General features: G+C 48.3%; 2 protein-coding genes across 2 annotated transcripts in view; both read right to left on the reverse strand.

Moving 5' to 3' along the window:
- The window catches only part of LOC137570321 (snaclec trimecetin subunit beta-like), a 902,833-nt gene that overhangs the window by 101,146 nt on the left and 788,534 nt on the right, over positions 1 to 13,153 (reverse strand). The gene's annotated exons all lie outside the window — the stretch shown is intronic.
- On the reverse strand, positions 6,413 to 10,350 carry LOC137571047 (uncharacterized). The gene is made up of 2 exons (XM_068279732.1): positions 9,880 to 10,350; positions 6,413 to 7,216 (listed from the first exon to the last, which is right to left on the reverse strand). The coding sequence occupies exons 1-2, from the start codon at positions 10,348 to 10,350 to the stop codon at positions 6,413 to 6,415; spliced, it is 1,275 nt and encodes a 424-aa protein (XP_068135833.1).

Consider the following 13,153-nt stretch of genomic DNA (forward strand, 5'->3'; position numbering starts at 1 on the left):
CCGCATCTCTGCTCTCAGCCGTTCGCCGGAGGCTAAGAACTACTACCACCTGCGCAGTCCGCTCCGGCCCACGTGGCGGTGATTGACAGCGCCGATCGCGCAGGCGCAGTACAGAGCAACCTCCAGGTCGCTCTGACATCATCGCCGGGGACCGGGTCGGAGCTCCGGCGAACGGCTGAGAGCAGAGATGCGGCGAGGGAGGTCCTGGGAGCTTGGGGCGTTCATTTTATTAAAACTGCCCGGATAACTCCTTTAGGGCTGGAACCCACAGGAGCGCTTTTGGCAGCGTTTTGGCAGCACTGCGATACGCTAGCAGTTTGCCAAAACGCTGGGCTAATGTTAATAGATGGGGCAACTTCCACAGGAGCGTTTGCGTTTCTCAGAAACGCAAACGCAGGACATGCAGCATTTTGGGAGCGTTAGCGCTTCAATGTAAAGTATTGAACCGCTAGCGGAAACGCTCAGCAAAACCTAAACTGAGCGGTTTTGCTAGCGTTTTGCGGTTCAGCACACTGTAACAAAATGAAAAATAATTCACAGGACCAATCAGGATAAAAACGCAAAACGCAAAACGCTAGGCACCCGCTGGGGAAAAAAATACAATGTTGCAAAACACGACCAAAAACGCGCATGAATCCGCTTGCAAACCGCTCAGACAAAACGCTAGCGGTTGCGTTTTGCGTTTGCGGTTTTCAGTGGGTTCCAGGCCTCAATGCTATTGTCTCATATGAGGTTGATTCCGCTTTTCCCATAGTCTCGCAGTTAGCAATCATGAGGCCCCCAACAAGACAAATTCAGCAATCTTGAGGCCCCCAACAAATCATGAGGCCCCCAACAAGACAAATTCAGCAATCTTGAGGCCCCCAACAAGTCAAATTCAGCAATCATGAGGCCCCCAATAAATTATGAGTCCCCCAACAAGACAAATTCAGCAATCATGAGGCCCCCAGCAAGACAAATTCAGCAATCTTGAGGCCCACAACAAATCATGAGGCCCCCAAAAAGACAAATCCAGTAACCATGAGGCCACCAACAAGACAAATTCAGCAGTCATGAGGCACATAAATAGACAGCATTTCAAATAAATAGGCAAAATGCCCCATTAATATGGTAGACACCTCTCACCTGGCTTCTGAATTCTCCTCTACTGGCTGCTGTGCCTGGCTGGCAATACTATTTTTGTCTGGATTGGCGATGATGTGTGAGCTGAAAGGCCTGGCAGTGATGCTGTGGCCTGACTGGCGGTGATGCTGTGGCTGGGCTGGCTGGCGGTGATGCTGTGGCTGGACTGGCTGGTTGAAGTAAATGCTGGCCTGACTGGTGGTGATGCTGTGGCCTTTTTGCCAGTGATTCTGGGCTGGTTGGCTGGTGGTTATGTTGGGCTGGCTGGCCTAGATAGTTTAGGTAGTGAGAGGTGCCCCACAGTTTAGGTAGTGCCAGGAGCCCCCCAGTTTAAGTAGTTACAGGAGCCCCCCAGCTCAATTAGTGACTGGAGCCCCCCAGTTCAGTTAGTGACAGGTACCCCCCAGTTTAGGTAGTGACAGGTACCCCCCAGTTTAGGTAGTGACAGGTGCCCCCCAGTTCAGCTAGTGACAGGTGCCCCCCAGTTCAGCTAGTGACAGGTGCCCCCCAGTTCAGCTAGTGACTGGTGCCCCCCAGTTCAGCTAGTGACTGGTGCCCCCCAGTTTGTGTAGTGACATGAACCCCCAATTTAGATAGTGACAGGAACAGGAAAAGTTGTGACTGGGCACACCATCTTAGGTAGGGTGCTTGGTATTGTGGTATAGGCAAACCACCAAAGTATAAGTCCAGAATTCAAATATACCAGCACTCCAGCTTTCTCAAAGAATCACGCTCTTTTATTGAGCTAACATATCCACAGAAATGACCGACAATTGTTTCGGGGCCTCGCAGGGTCCCCCTTTCTCAAGGCGTGTGTGGTTACCAATATCAATAAAAGAGCGTGATTCTTTGAGAAAGCTGGAGTGCTGGTATATTTGAATTCTAGATAGTGACAGGGACCCCCAGTTTAGATAGCGACAGCGACCCCCCAGGTTAGACAGCGACCCCCCCAGGTTAGACAGCGACCCCCCCAAGTTAGACAGCGACCCCCCCAGGTTAGACAGCGACCCCCAGGTTAGATAGTGACAGTGACCCCCAGGTTAGATAGTGACAGTGACCCCCAGGTTAGATAGTGACAGTGACCCCCAGGTTAGATAGTGACAGCGACCCCCAGGTTAGATAGTGACAGGAAACCCCAGGTTAGGTAGTGACAGCGACCCCCCAGGTTAGATAGTGACAGCGACCCCCAGGTTAGATAGTGACAGGGACCCCCCAGGTTAGATAGTGACAGCGACCCCCAGTTAGATAGTGACAGGGATCCCCCAGGTTAGATAGTGACAGCGACCCCCAGGTTAGATAGTGACAGCGACCCCCCCAGGTTAGATAGTGACAGGGACCCCCCCAGGTTAGATAGTGACAGGGACCCCCCAGGTTAGATAGTGACAGCGACCCCCGGTTAGATAGTGACAGGGACCCCCGGTTAGATAGTGACAGGGACCCCCCAGGTTAGATAGTGACAGGGACCCCCAGGTTAGATAGTGACAGCGACCCCCGGTTAGATAGTGACAGGGACCCCCCAGGTTAGATAGTGACAGCGACCCCCCAGGTTAGATAGTGACAGGGACCCCCCAGGTTAGTGACAGCGACCCCCAGGTTAGTGACAGCGACCCCCAGGTTAGATAGTGACAGGGACCCCCCAGGTTAGATAGTGACAGGGACCCCCCAGGTTAGATAGTGACAGCAACCCCCAGTTAGATAGTGACAGGGACCCCCAGGTTAGTGACAGCGACCCCAGGTTAGATAGTGACAGGGACCCCCCAGGTTAGATAGTGACAGCGACCCCCAGGTTAGTGACAGCAACCCCCGGTTAGGCAGTGACAGGGACCCCCCAGGTTAGGCAGTGACAGGGACCCCCCAGGTTAGGCAGTGACAGGGACCCCCCAGGTTAGTGACAGCGACCCCCAGGTTAGTGACAGCGACCCCCGTTTAGATAGTGACAGGGACCCCCCAGGTTAGATAGTGACAGCGACCCCCCAGGTTAGTGAAAGGGACCCCCCAGGTTAGATAGTGACAGGGACCCCCCAGGTTAGATAGTGACAGGGACCCCCCAGGTTAGATAGTGACAGCGACCCCCAGGTTAGTTAGTGACAGCGACCCCCAGTTAGATAGTGACAGGGACCCCCCAGGTTAGATAGTGACAGCGACCCCCAGGTTAGTTAGTGACTGCGACCCCCGGTTAGATAGTGACAGCGACCCCCCCAGGTTAGATAGTGACAGCGACCCCCAGGTTAGATAGTGACAGCGACCCCCAGGTTAGATAGTGACAGTGACCCCCAGGTTAGTTAGTGACTGGGACCCCCCCAGGTTAGATAGTGACAGGGACCCCCCCAGGTTAGATAGTGACAGGGACCCCCCCAGGTTAGATAGTGACAGGGACCCCCCCAGGTTAGATAGTGACAGCGACCCCCAGGTTAGTGACAGGGACCCCCCAGGTTAGATAGTGACAGGGACCCCCCAGGTTAGTTAGTGACTGGGACCCCCCCCAGGTTAGATAGTGACAGGGACCCCCCCAGGTTACATAGTGACAGGGACCCCCCCAGGTTACATAGTGACAGCGACCCCCAGGTTAGTGACAGGGACCCCCCAGGTTAGATAGTGACAGGGACACCCCAGGTTAGATAGTGACAGGGACCCCCCAGGTTAGATAGTGACAGGGACACCCCAGGTTAGATAGTGACAGGGACACCCCAGGTTAGATAGTGACAGGGACCCCCCACTGCCCCAGGTAAGATAGTGACAGCGACCCCCAGTTAGTGACAGGGACCCCCTAGGTTAGATAGTAATAGGGATCCCCCCCAGGTTAGATAGTGACAGGTGCCCTTCACTCGTTGTGCAAATTTGGGATTTTACACCCCCCGTGGCCGTCCCCGCTGACAACCTACCCCCCCCCCCTCACCTCACAGGCCTTCCCCGGTGACAGGCAGGAGCAGCCCAGCTTCAGACCTCAGTATCAGCCGGCGACCAGTATGCGGGCGCACCGAACTCAGTGAACACCACGCCGTATATGCGGAAGTGATGTCACTTCCGCATATCAGTGCGGTGTCCGCTGGGTCCTAGTGCCCGCATACTGGTCGCCGGCTGGTCGGAGGTCTGAAGCTGGGCTGCTCCTGAGTCCTGCCTGTCACCGGGGAAGGCCCCGGGGGGGGGGGGGGGGGACGACACACATAGGTTGTCAGCGGGGACGGCCACGGGGGGTGTAAAATCCCAAATTTGCACAACATGTGCACTGACTGCAGCGGCAGGGGCGGCAACACAGGACTCCCGGTGTCACCCCCTAAGCATCAAGACACCCGGTGCGGGCCGCCCCTGCCGCTTGACGGTAGGAACGCCACTGAGTAGAAGTGACAGTGAACCATTTTTTGTCATTAAGGAAACATCCATACCCCTCTCAGTTAAGCTTCCCTTTAAGGTAGCAAGGTGTGTGTGATATAGGCAACACACTTCTCCCATTAATTTACCATAACACAACATGTTTCGATTCGTTCATAACATCTCGCTATGAACATACCATAGTATTGACATTGCAGTGCAGTAAGCTGTGTTATGATACTTCATATGGAAGATCAACCACATCCCAATGTGAATTTAGGATAAAATAAAATGTGCATACACACATCACACTATAGTCTTCATAAAAGGATAGTTCACTGTGCTAATTGCCACCACAACATGTTGTATGAGAGCCCTATGTACACACTGTATTCTATTGTATTGCTTAACTCACCATCACATAATTTTTTTGGCTAGATCCTGCACACAAACAGGCTGCACACACTCCAAATAACCTTATGTGGTGCCTATCTGTTGCTGATCACACAAATTTGGTGCTAATTGCAATCATAGTCTATGAGCTCTGCAGATCATCATACACAGTAGGGATGGTCGGAAATGGCAATTTCCGATTCCGTGGTAATTCCGCATTCCGCCATTGCCGAATACCGATTCCGCTTTCCGCTACCAATTTCCGCATTCCAATGCGGAATTTCCGCCGGAAATCGCGGAAATTCCGCCTGACTTTAACATCGATTTTCTCAAAAACTATAAAGCCTTTTTGAAAACTTTTTTTTGCATCTTGTTCAGAAGATTCTGTTTAATAAACCCTGAAAATTTGGTGTTTCTAGTACGTACGGGGGCTTTGCTATTAACCGTTAAAGTCGGCGGAATTTTACTGTAATGTAAATGCAGAAAATAGGCAGAAGCAGATTTTCTGCATTTTACATTACAGTAAAAATCCGCCGACTTTAGCGGTTAATAGCAAAGCCCCTGTAAGTCCTAGAAACACCAAATTTTCAGGGTTTATTAAACAGAATCTTCTGAACAAGATGCAAAAAAAAGTTTTCAAAAAGACCTTATAGTTTCTGAGAAAAACGATGTTAAAGTCGGGCAGAATTTCCGCGATTTCCGGCGGAAATTTCCGCGATTTCCGGCGGAAATCCGCCTAACGTACTTGCATTACCGATTTCCGCATTCCGATGCGGAAATGCAATTTCCGATCGGAATTTCGGAAATTGCATTTCCGCGGAATCCGAATGAGCATCCCTAATACACACATGATGTAACTGACCTTAATCTTCAATTCAGATCAAGCATGAAGGATTGTAATATCTGCAGCTGATCATCTGCTGTGCAGATGAATGCCACTCAAATCATGTGTGTATGATGATGTGAACATCGCAGACTATGAACACTATTAGGCGAAATGCCTAATTGGGTACACAATAGCTTTTGCAGATACAGATCTGTGTAGTGTGTGCAGCATCTTGCCAAGGTCTTTGTCGATGGGGAGTTCAACACCATAGAGTGTGTAGGCATGGCTCTCATAGTACATGAACGGTCGTAAGATAGTGCTGTGATGTCTATTTTCAAACACTATAGTCTGATGTGTGTAGAGACCGACAAACATTTGCCAGCATATCCTGCATATAAAACGTGTTTTTGCGACGGTCATTACAACACCTATGCTGAATCAAACATTTCCAGGCCTGACAAGCAATGTGTGTTTGTTTTGGAGGAAAACAACAACACACAATACAAAATACACTTGAAAATGTTGTCCATTTGCCTAACTATGCTTAATATTACAAAGTTTCCAATATTGAGAGCTGTGTAATAGCTCCATTATGCACTAATGTGCATTTGTACATGTGGGGATGTTGAAAATGTGTTCGACACCATTCTCCCAACTGAAAAATTAAGCTTGAGGTTTGTTGCAAACTTTTATTTACACAAAAGAGGGAAAAAAAACTGCTTACACCACCACAAGTGAACAAACAAAACAAATGTAAGAAAATCAACCTATCATATTGTTTTGCCATGGAACTGCACCTTCCCCATTAAAATAAGAAACATAGGCATCTCGATTTTCTTTGGAACCATATGTTGGATTCCGTGGAGGCAACGGCTGAAGGTTGGTAAGTGCCAAGGGCTGGCTACGCCATTCACCAGGTAACAGGCTGAAATTTTCCAAATCCTCTCTGTCAACAGAATGTGGGGGCATGTAGGTAGATGACTGTTGTCTCCGAAGAAAGTTGTGGAGAATGCATGAGGCATTCACTAACAGATCTATCTTGTCCATTCGCAAATTGATAGCGGTGTGGAAGATCCTAAATCTGTTAGCTAGTATGCCAAATGCATTCTCCACAACTCTCCTGGCTCTAGACAAACGGTAGTTGTAAATTTGATGCTGGGTTGAGAGATTGGTATGTGGGAAAGGTTTGAGGATATGTGGATGCAGTCCAAAAGCATCATCAGCCACGAAAACAAAATTAAGGCCTTTTTTGGTTTGTGCCGTTGTTGGCAATGACAGCTGTCGATTTTTAAGTCTGGTGTTAAATGCAGTCTTCTCTATGACCCCTCCATCGGACATTCTGCCATTTCTGCCAACATCGATGTAAATGAATTCATAGTTGGCATTTACAATGGCCATCAAAACGATACTAAAAAAATGTTTATAATTAAAATAATAAGATCCACTGTTTGGCGGTGGGGTAATACGGATATGTTTCCCGTCAATCGCTCCTCCGCAGTTTGGAAAGTGCCAAATCCGCTCAAAATCCGATGCAAGGGTTAACCACTCCTCTGATGTCTTGGGAAACTGTGGATTTTGAAAAAACATTGAACAACATTAATACCACCACACATGTGTATTTGCTAAACATAACAATATTCACATAGAACATGTGTTGTTATTTAGAGAAACATAGCAATCACGGCAAAAATGGTACACATAACGTCATGTTCAAAGCCATAGCACATGGACAAACAGGCAGCAAAATAACATAGCAAATAGTTAACATTGTTGGATTACAACCAAGCTTCCATTGAAGTTTTACACATGTGTGTGTCTCCACTACTGTCTGCATCACACACCTCGAACAAGCATGTAGTCATATTACAAAAAGGAGTGTTAGGTATATGGAGGATGACATTCATACATTGTTGTAATCAAAAACAGTTTAGGCTAAACACTGAAGGGATAATTGTATGTAGTTCAACTACATATACACATCAAAGATGTGAGCTCAATGTTGAAGCTATTTATAAACCTCCCATGTAGTGTGCAAGCCATACCTACACAGTCTATTGTATTGAGCAGAGTACTCCACACAACAGATCTTCGCAAAATGCTGTAACACATCAACAATATAAACCATCGGCCAATACTCTGTTTGTGGAAAAATACAGTCCCTGCAAAATGCATTCATACTCTATGAGATCTGCAAATCATCATACACACCTTGTCTAGTAGACAATCATCTGGACATCAGAGCTACAAGGATGGATTTTGTAATATACAGATGATTGTAAAAAAAACAAGGTGTGTATTACAATGGCCAGATATCATGTAGTACAAATGCATACTTAGCTTGGCCATCGTTACCACATCTTCCAAAGATTATTCTCAGATGGCTGGAGTAATCACCTCAATACACTACATTGTGTAGGTATGCCTTGCATACTAGTAGTTGTAAAAATGGGTCAATTATTGGTGTGTGTGTGTGTGTGTGTGTGTGTGTGTGTGTGTGTGTGTGGGTGGTGTGTGTGTGTGTGTGTGTGTGTGTGTGTGTGTGTGTGTGTGTGTGTGTGTGTGTGTGTGTGTGTGTATGTGTGTGTGTGTGTGTGGGTGGGTGGGTGTGTGTGTGTGAGTGTGTGAGTGTGTGTGTGTGGTGTGTGGTGTGTGTGTGTGTGGTGTGTGGTGTGTGGTGTGTGGTGTGTGTGTGTGTGTATGGTGTGTGTGTGTGTGTGTGTGTGTGTGTGTGTGTGTGTGTGTGTGTGTGTGTGTGTGTGTGTGTGTATGCGTGTGTGTGTGTGTGTGTGTGTGTGTGTGTGTGTGTGTGTGTGTGTGTGTGTGTGTATGGTGTGTGTGTGTGTGTGTGTATGGTGTGTGTGTGTGTGTGTGTGTGTGTGTGTGTGTGTGTGTGTGTGTGTGTGTGTGTGTGTGTGTATGCGTGTGTGTGTGTGTGTGTGTGTGTGTGTGTGTGTGTGTGTGTGTGTGTGTGTGTGTGTGTGTGTGTGTGTGTGTATGCGTGTGTGTGTGTGTGTGTGTGTGTGTGTGTGTGTGTGTGTGTGTATGCGTGTGTGTGTGTGTGTGTGTGTGTGTGTGTGTGTGTGTGTGTGTGTGTGTATGGTGTGTGTGTGTGTGTGTGTGGGTGTGTGTGTGTGTGTGTGTGTGTGTATGGTGTGTGTGTGTGTGTGTGTGTGTGTGTGTGTGTGTGTGTGTATGGTGTGTGTGTGTGTGTGTGTGTGTGTGTGTGTGTGTGTGTGTCAGTGTGTGTATGTATGTGTGTGTGTGTGTGTGTGTGTGTGTGTGTGTGTGTGTGTGTGTGTGTGTGTGTGTGTGTGTGTGTGTGTATGGTGTGTGTGTGTGTGTGTGTGTGTGTGTGTCAGTGTGTGTATGTATGTGTGTGTGTGTGTGTGTGTGTGTGTGTGTGTCAGTGTGTGTATGTATGTGTGTGTGTGTGTGTGTGTGTGTGTGTGTGTGTGTGTGTGTGTGTGTGTGTGTGTGTGTGTGTGTGTGTGTGTGTGTGTGTGTGTATGGTGTGTGTGTGTGTGTGTGTGTGTGTGTGTGTGTGTGTGTGTGTGTGTGTGTGTGTGTGTGTGTGTGTGTGTGTGTGTGTGTATGGTGTGTGTGTGTGTGTGTGTGTGTGTGTGTCAGTGTGTGTATGTATGTGTGTGTGTGTGTGTGTGTGTGTGTGTGTGTGTGTGTGTGTGTGTGTGTGTGTGTGTGTGTATGGTGTGTGTGTGTGTGTGTGTGTGTGTGTGTGTGTGTGTGTCAGTGTGTGTATGTATGTGTGTGTGTGTGTGTGTGTGTGTGTGTGTGTGTGTGTGTGTGTGTGTGTGTGTATAATAATTACTCAAACACATTATATAGTGCATGCATGTTCAGAGCCTATGTTACAAAGTATTAAAGGCACAAGTTCTTCAGGATAGCTAGGCGACTGGTGTAGGTTAAAAGGTAGAAAATAGTGCACCATTCATATGTATGACTACAGCTCTCATGTATGACTATGTGATTTAATTGGGGGGGGGGGGGGGGGAACAGGCAGGGTAAGGAAATGCTTGATGTGGACCTTTCAACATCAACATTTGGACAAAAATACGCATTTGAGAGCCTTTTACAATGCAAGGAATTACAATTACATCATACATTGACAGACACACTGTTGGCTCTTATAACAACAACACCTACACAAAACACTAACAGAAAAAACACACAAAATAAACAATTATCTAAACAACATACAAACACATACTGACCTTCATATACTCGTTCTTTAGACAGTTAATTATAGCCTCACACGTTTCAGGGATAATCAAGCCAAGTGCCTGTGGGGATATTCCGGTGCTAAATTTAAGGTCCTGTAAACTGCGGCCTGTTGCTAGATAGCGCAAAGTGGCCACAAGACGCTGTTCTGCAGATATGGGCTTTCGCAGCCATGACTCCTGCTTGGATATATGAGGACCAACAAGGGAAAGCAGGTGTTGGAAGACGCTATCACTCATCCTCAAATAGTTCTTGAAATCCTCTGGAGAAGAGAGTCGTAACTCATTCAGCAAATTTACATCACTAAATTTGTGACGTTGTTCCAGCCAAGATTTGCACCAAATCCGCCTTTTCTTGGGTGGTGCTGAAGCATCCAGCTGGGTAGCAACTTGCCCTAACAATAATAGAGCAACTGCAGCTCTTTTCTTTGCTGGCAAATGTGCAGCCTGATTATGCCTCAACATGTTGTAGCGATGAGAACGGAAAGAACGTTCCTCAGAACGTTCGTTTATATAGTTAAGGTAGTAAGCACGTCATTTCCTCAAATCTATCGCGCATTATGCCTACATCCGCTTCGGGACGTAACGATCGTTCTGTAACGGCAAAAGATCGCTACAGTGTGTACGGTCGTCGAGCGATCATCGCTACCACGTCATATCCGTGTGCGCACGCAACTATTGCTCCTGATCGTTCGTTTCGGCGACAACAATCGCTTCGCTACTTTCTCAGTCGCCTGATTTGCATTTACTACCTGCTCGTCCACCTATCGCCCGTCGCGGAACGATCGCTTGTAACGAACGATCGTTATCGCAGGTGTGTACGTACCATTAAGCTGGTGGAAAAGATTCTTGCCAGAGGAGGCGGAGGAGATCACATACTGCTTGTTTTGGAAAGAAAAAAATCAGCTTGGGAATCCCCATTTGTATGGAATTTGCATATTGCGAATAGCCTTAGGGCCCGTTTCCACTATAGCGTTGCGGAATCGCCGGCGAATCACCGCAGGCAAATCGCATGCGGGTGTGATTCCGCATGCGTTTTTTGCCGCGATTTCGCATGCGATTTTGCATAGGTAAGGCTGTATGCGAATTTAACCATGTCACTGCCTGTGTAAATTAACATTAATACCTATGCGAAATCGCATGCGAATTCGCGGCAAAAAACGCATGGGGAAAACGCATGCGATTTCCTTATTAAATACATTGCGTGCGATTCGCCTGCATTCCACACGCAGGCGAATTCTGAGGACCCTACCATGCAGATTTTTTCTGCACAGAAAAACGTGCGGGGAAACGCACAAGTGGAAACAGTCCCATCCACTTGTATTGACTGTGTGAATCCGCATGCGGGCAACACATGCGGATTCGCGATAGTGGAAACGGGCCCTCAGTGAAAGGTTGCAGATCTCGTCTGAGAGATAATGTATTTGCAGACAGATCAGCATATAGATGGATGTTTGCATACGGATCTGGTGCCTATGTTTATATACAATAGGCTCCCTATTTTTCTTGTTTTTGATGCTATTAGGTGAGACTATATATTATAGGTGAATATCCCACAACTTTCCTATTTGTAAAAAAATATTGTGCCTGCTGGGTTGGGGGAGCCTCAGGGCCACTTTTTCCCTACAGGTTTACTTTAACACTAACTTCTGTTCCCATAAAGTGCCCAGTTTAAGGACAACGGAAGCGAGAGAGATATGGAGGCTGCCATATTTATTTTGTTTTAATCACTTAAAGCCAATGGGTACCGGTAAAAAAAAGAAAAAGTCAGATACTCACCTAAGGAGAGGGAAGGCTCGGTCCTAATGAGCCTTCCCTCTCCTCTCCCGGTGCCCTCGGTGCTGCACTGGCTCCCCCGTTCGCGTCCGCCGCCGCAGGGACTTCGGAGGTCTTCTGGAGCACTCGGGCTTCCGAAGACGGGCCGCTCCATACTACGTACGCGCGAGTGCGTCATAGAGGGCGCATGCGTAGTATGGAGCGGCCGCGTCATCGGGAGCCCGAGTGCTCCCGAAGGCTTCCGAAAGCTCCCTTCGGCATGCGGAAGTGGCAGTATTTGACCGAACTGGTCGAATACTGCCACGGGGGATCCTGCGCGGGACCGGGCACCGGGAGAGGAGAGGGAAGGCTCATTAGGACCGAGCCTTCAGTCTCCTTAGGTGAGTATCTGACTTTTTCTTTTTTTTACTGGTAAACATTCACTTTAAGGACCAGGGGATTTTTGGATGATCTGTGCTGCGTGGGCTCTCCAGCCCACAGCACAGATCGAGTAAAAGGCAGGGCGATCCGATTTCCCCCCTTTTTTCCCCACTAGGGGGATGTCCTGCTGGGGGGGTCTGATCGCCGCCGCTCTGTGTGGCCGAGCGGGGGGGGGGCTCTTTAAAGCCCCCTCCGCAGCGATTTTCCTCCCTCCCTCTCGTTCAGGCTATGGGCGGTGCAGGACGGCGCTCCGTCCTGCGCCACCTCTAATAGGCTTTAGCCTATCAGATGCCGGCGATCCCCGGCCAATCAAAGGCCGGGGATCGCCGATCTGATGTAACAGCGGGGATTTCTTCCCACCGTGTTTACATTTCGCCTGCGAGCCGCGATCGGAGGCTCGCAGGCAGTTCACGGAGACACCCTCCATGAACTGAGGTTTCCATGTAAAACCACTTAACACCTAGGTCTGCCGATCAGCTGACCGTGGTCGTTAAGTGGTTAAGCAATGCACATTGCCTGGCTATCCTGCTGATCCTCTGCCTCTAATACTTTTAGCCACAGACCCTGAACAAGCATGCAGCAGATCAGGTGTTTCTCACATTATTGTCAGATCTGACAAGATTAGCTGCATGCTTGTTTCTGGTGTTACTCACACACTACTGCAGCCAAATAGATCAGCAGGACTGCCAGAAAACAGGTATTGTTTAAAGGGAACCTAAACTAAGAGGGATATGGATGTTTTCTTTTAAACAATACCAGCTGCCTGGCAGTCCTGCCGATCTCTTTGGCTCCAGTAGTGTCTGAATCACACACCTGAAACAAGCATGCAGCTAATCCAATCTGACTTCAGTCAGAGCACCTGATCTGCATGCTTGTTCAGGGGCTGTGGCTAAAAGTATTAGAGACACAGGATCAGCAGGAGAGTCAGACAACTGGTATTATTTTATAAGGAAAAATCCATATCCTTCTCCGTTTAGGTTCCCTTTAACAGGAAATAAATATGGCAGCCTCCATGTCTCTTTATTCTGGGGAAGGAGGACAGGGGATCTTCCAGAGGCCTCCTTCTACCGAG

The sequence above is a fragment of the Hyperolius riggenbachi genome, chromosome 4 (assembly GCF_040937935.1).
Source record: "Hyperolius riggenbachi isolate aHypRig1 chromosome 4, aHypRig1.pri, whole genome shotgun sequence".
NCBI classification, from domain to species: domain Eukaryota; kingdom Metazoa; phylum Chordata; class Amphibia; order Anura; family Hyperoliidae; genus Hyperolius; species Hyperolius riggenbachi.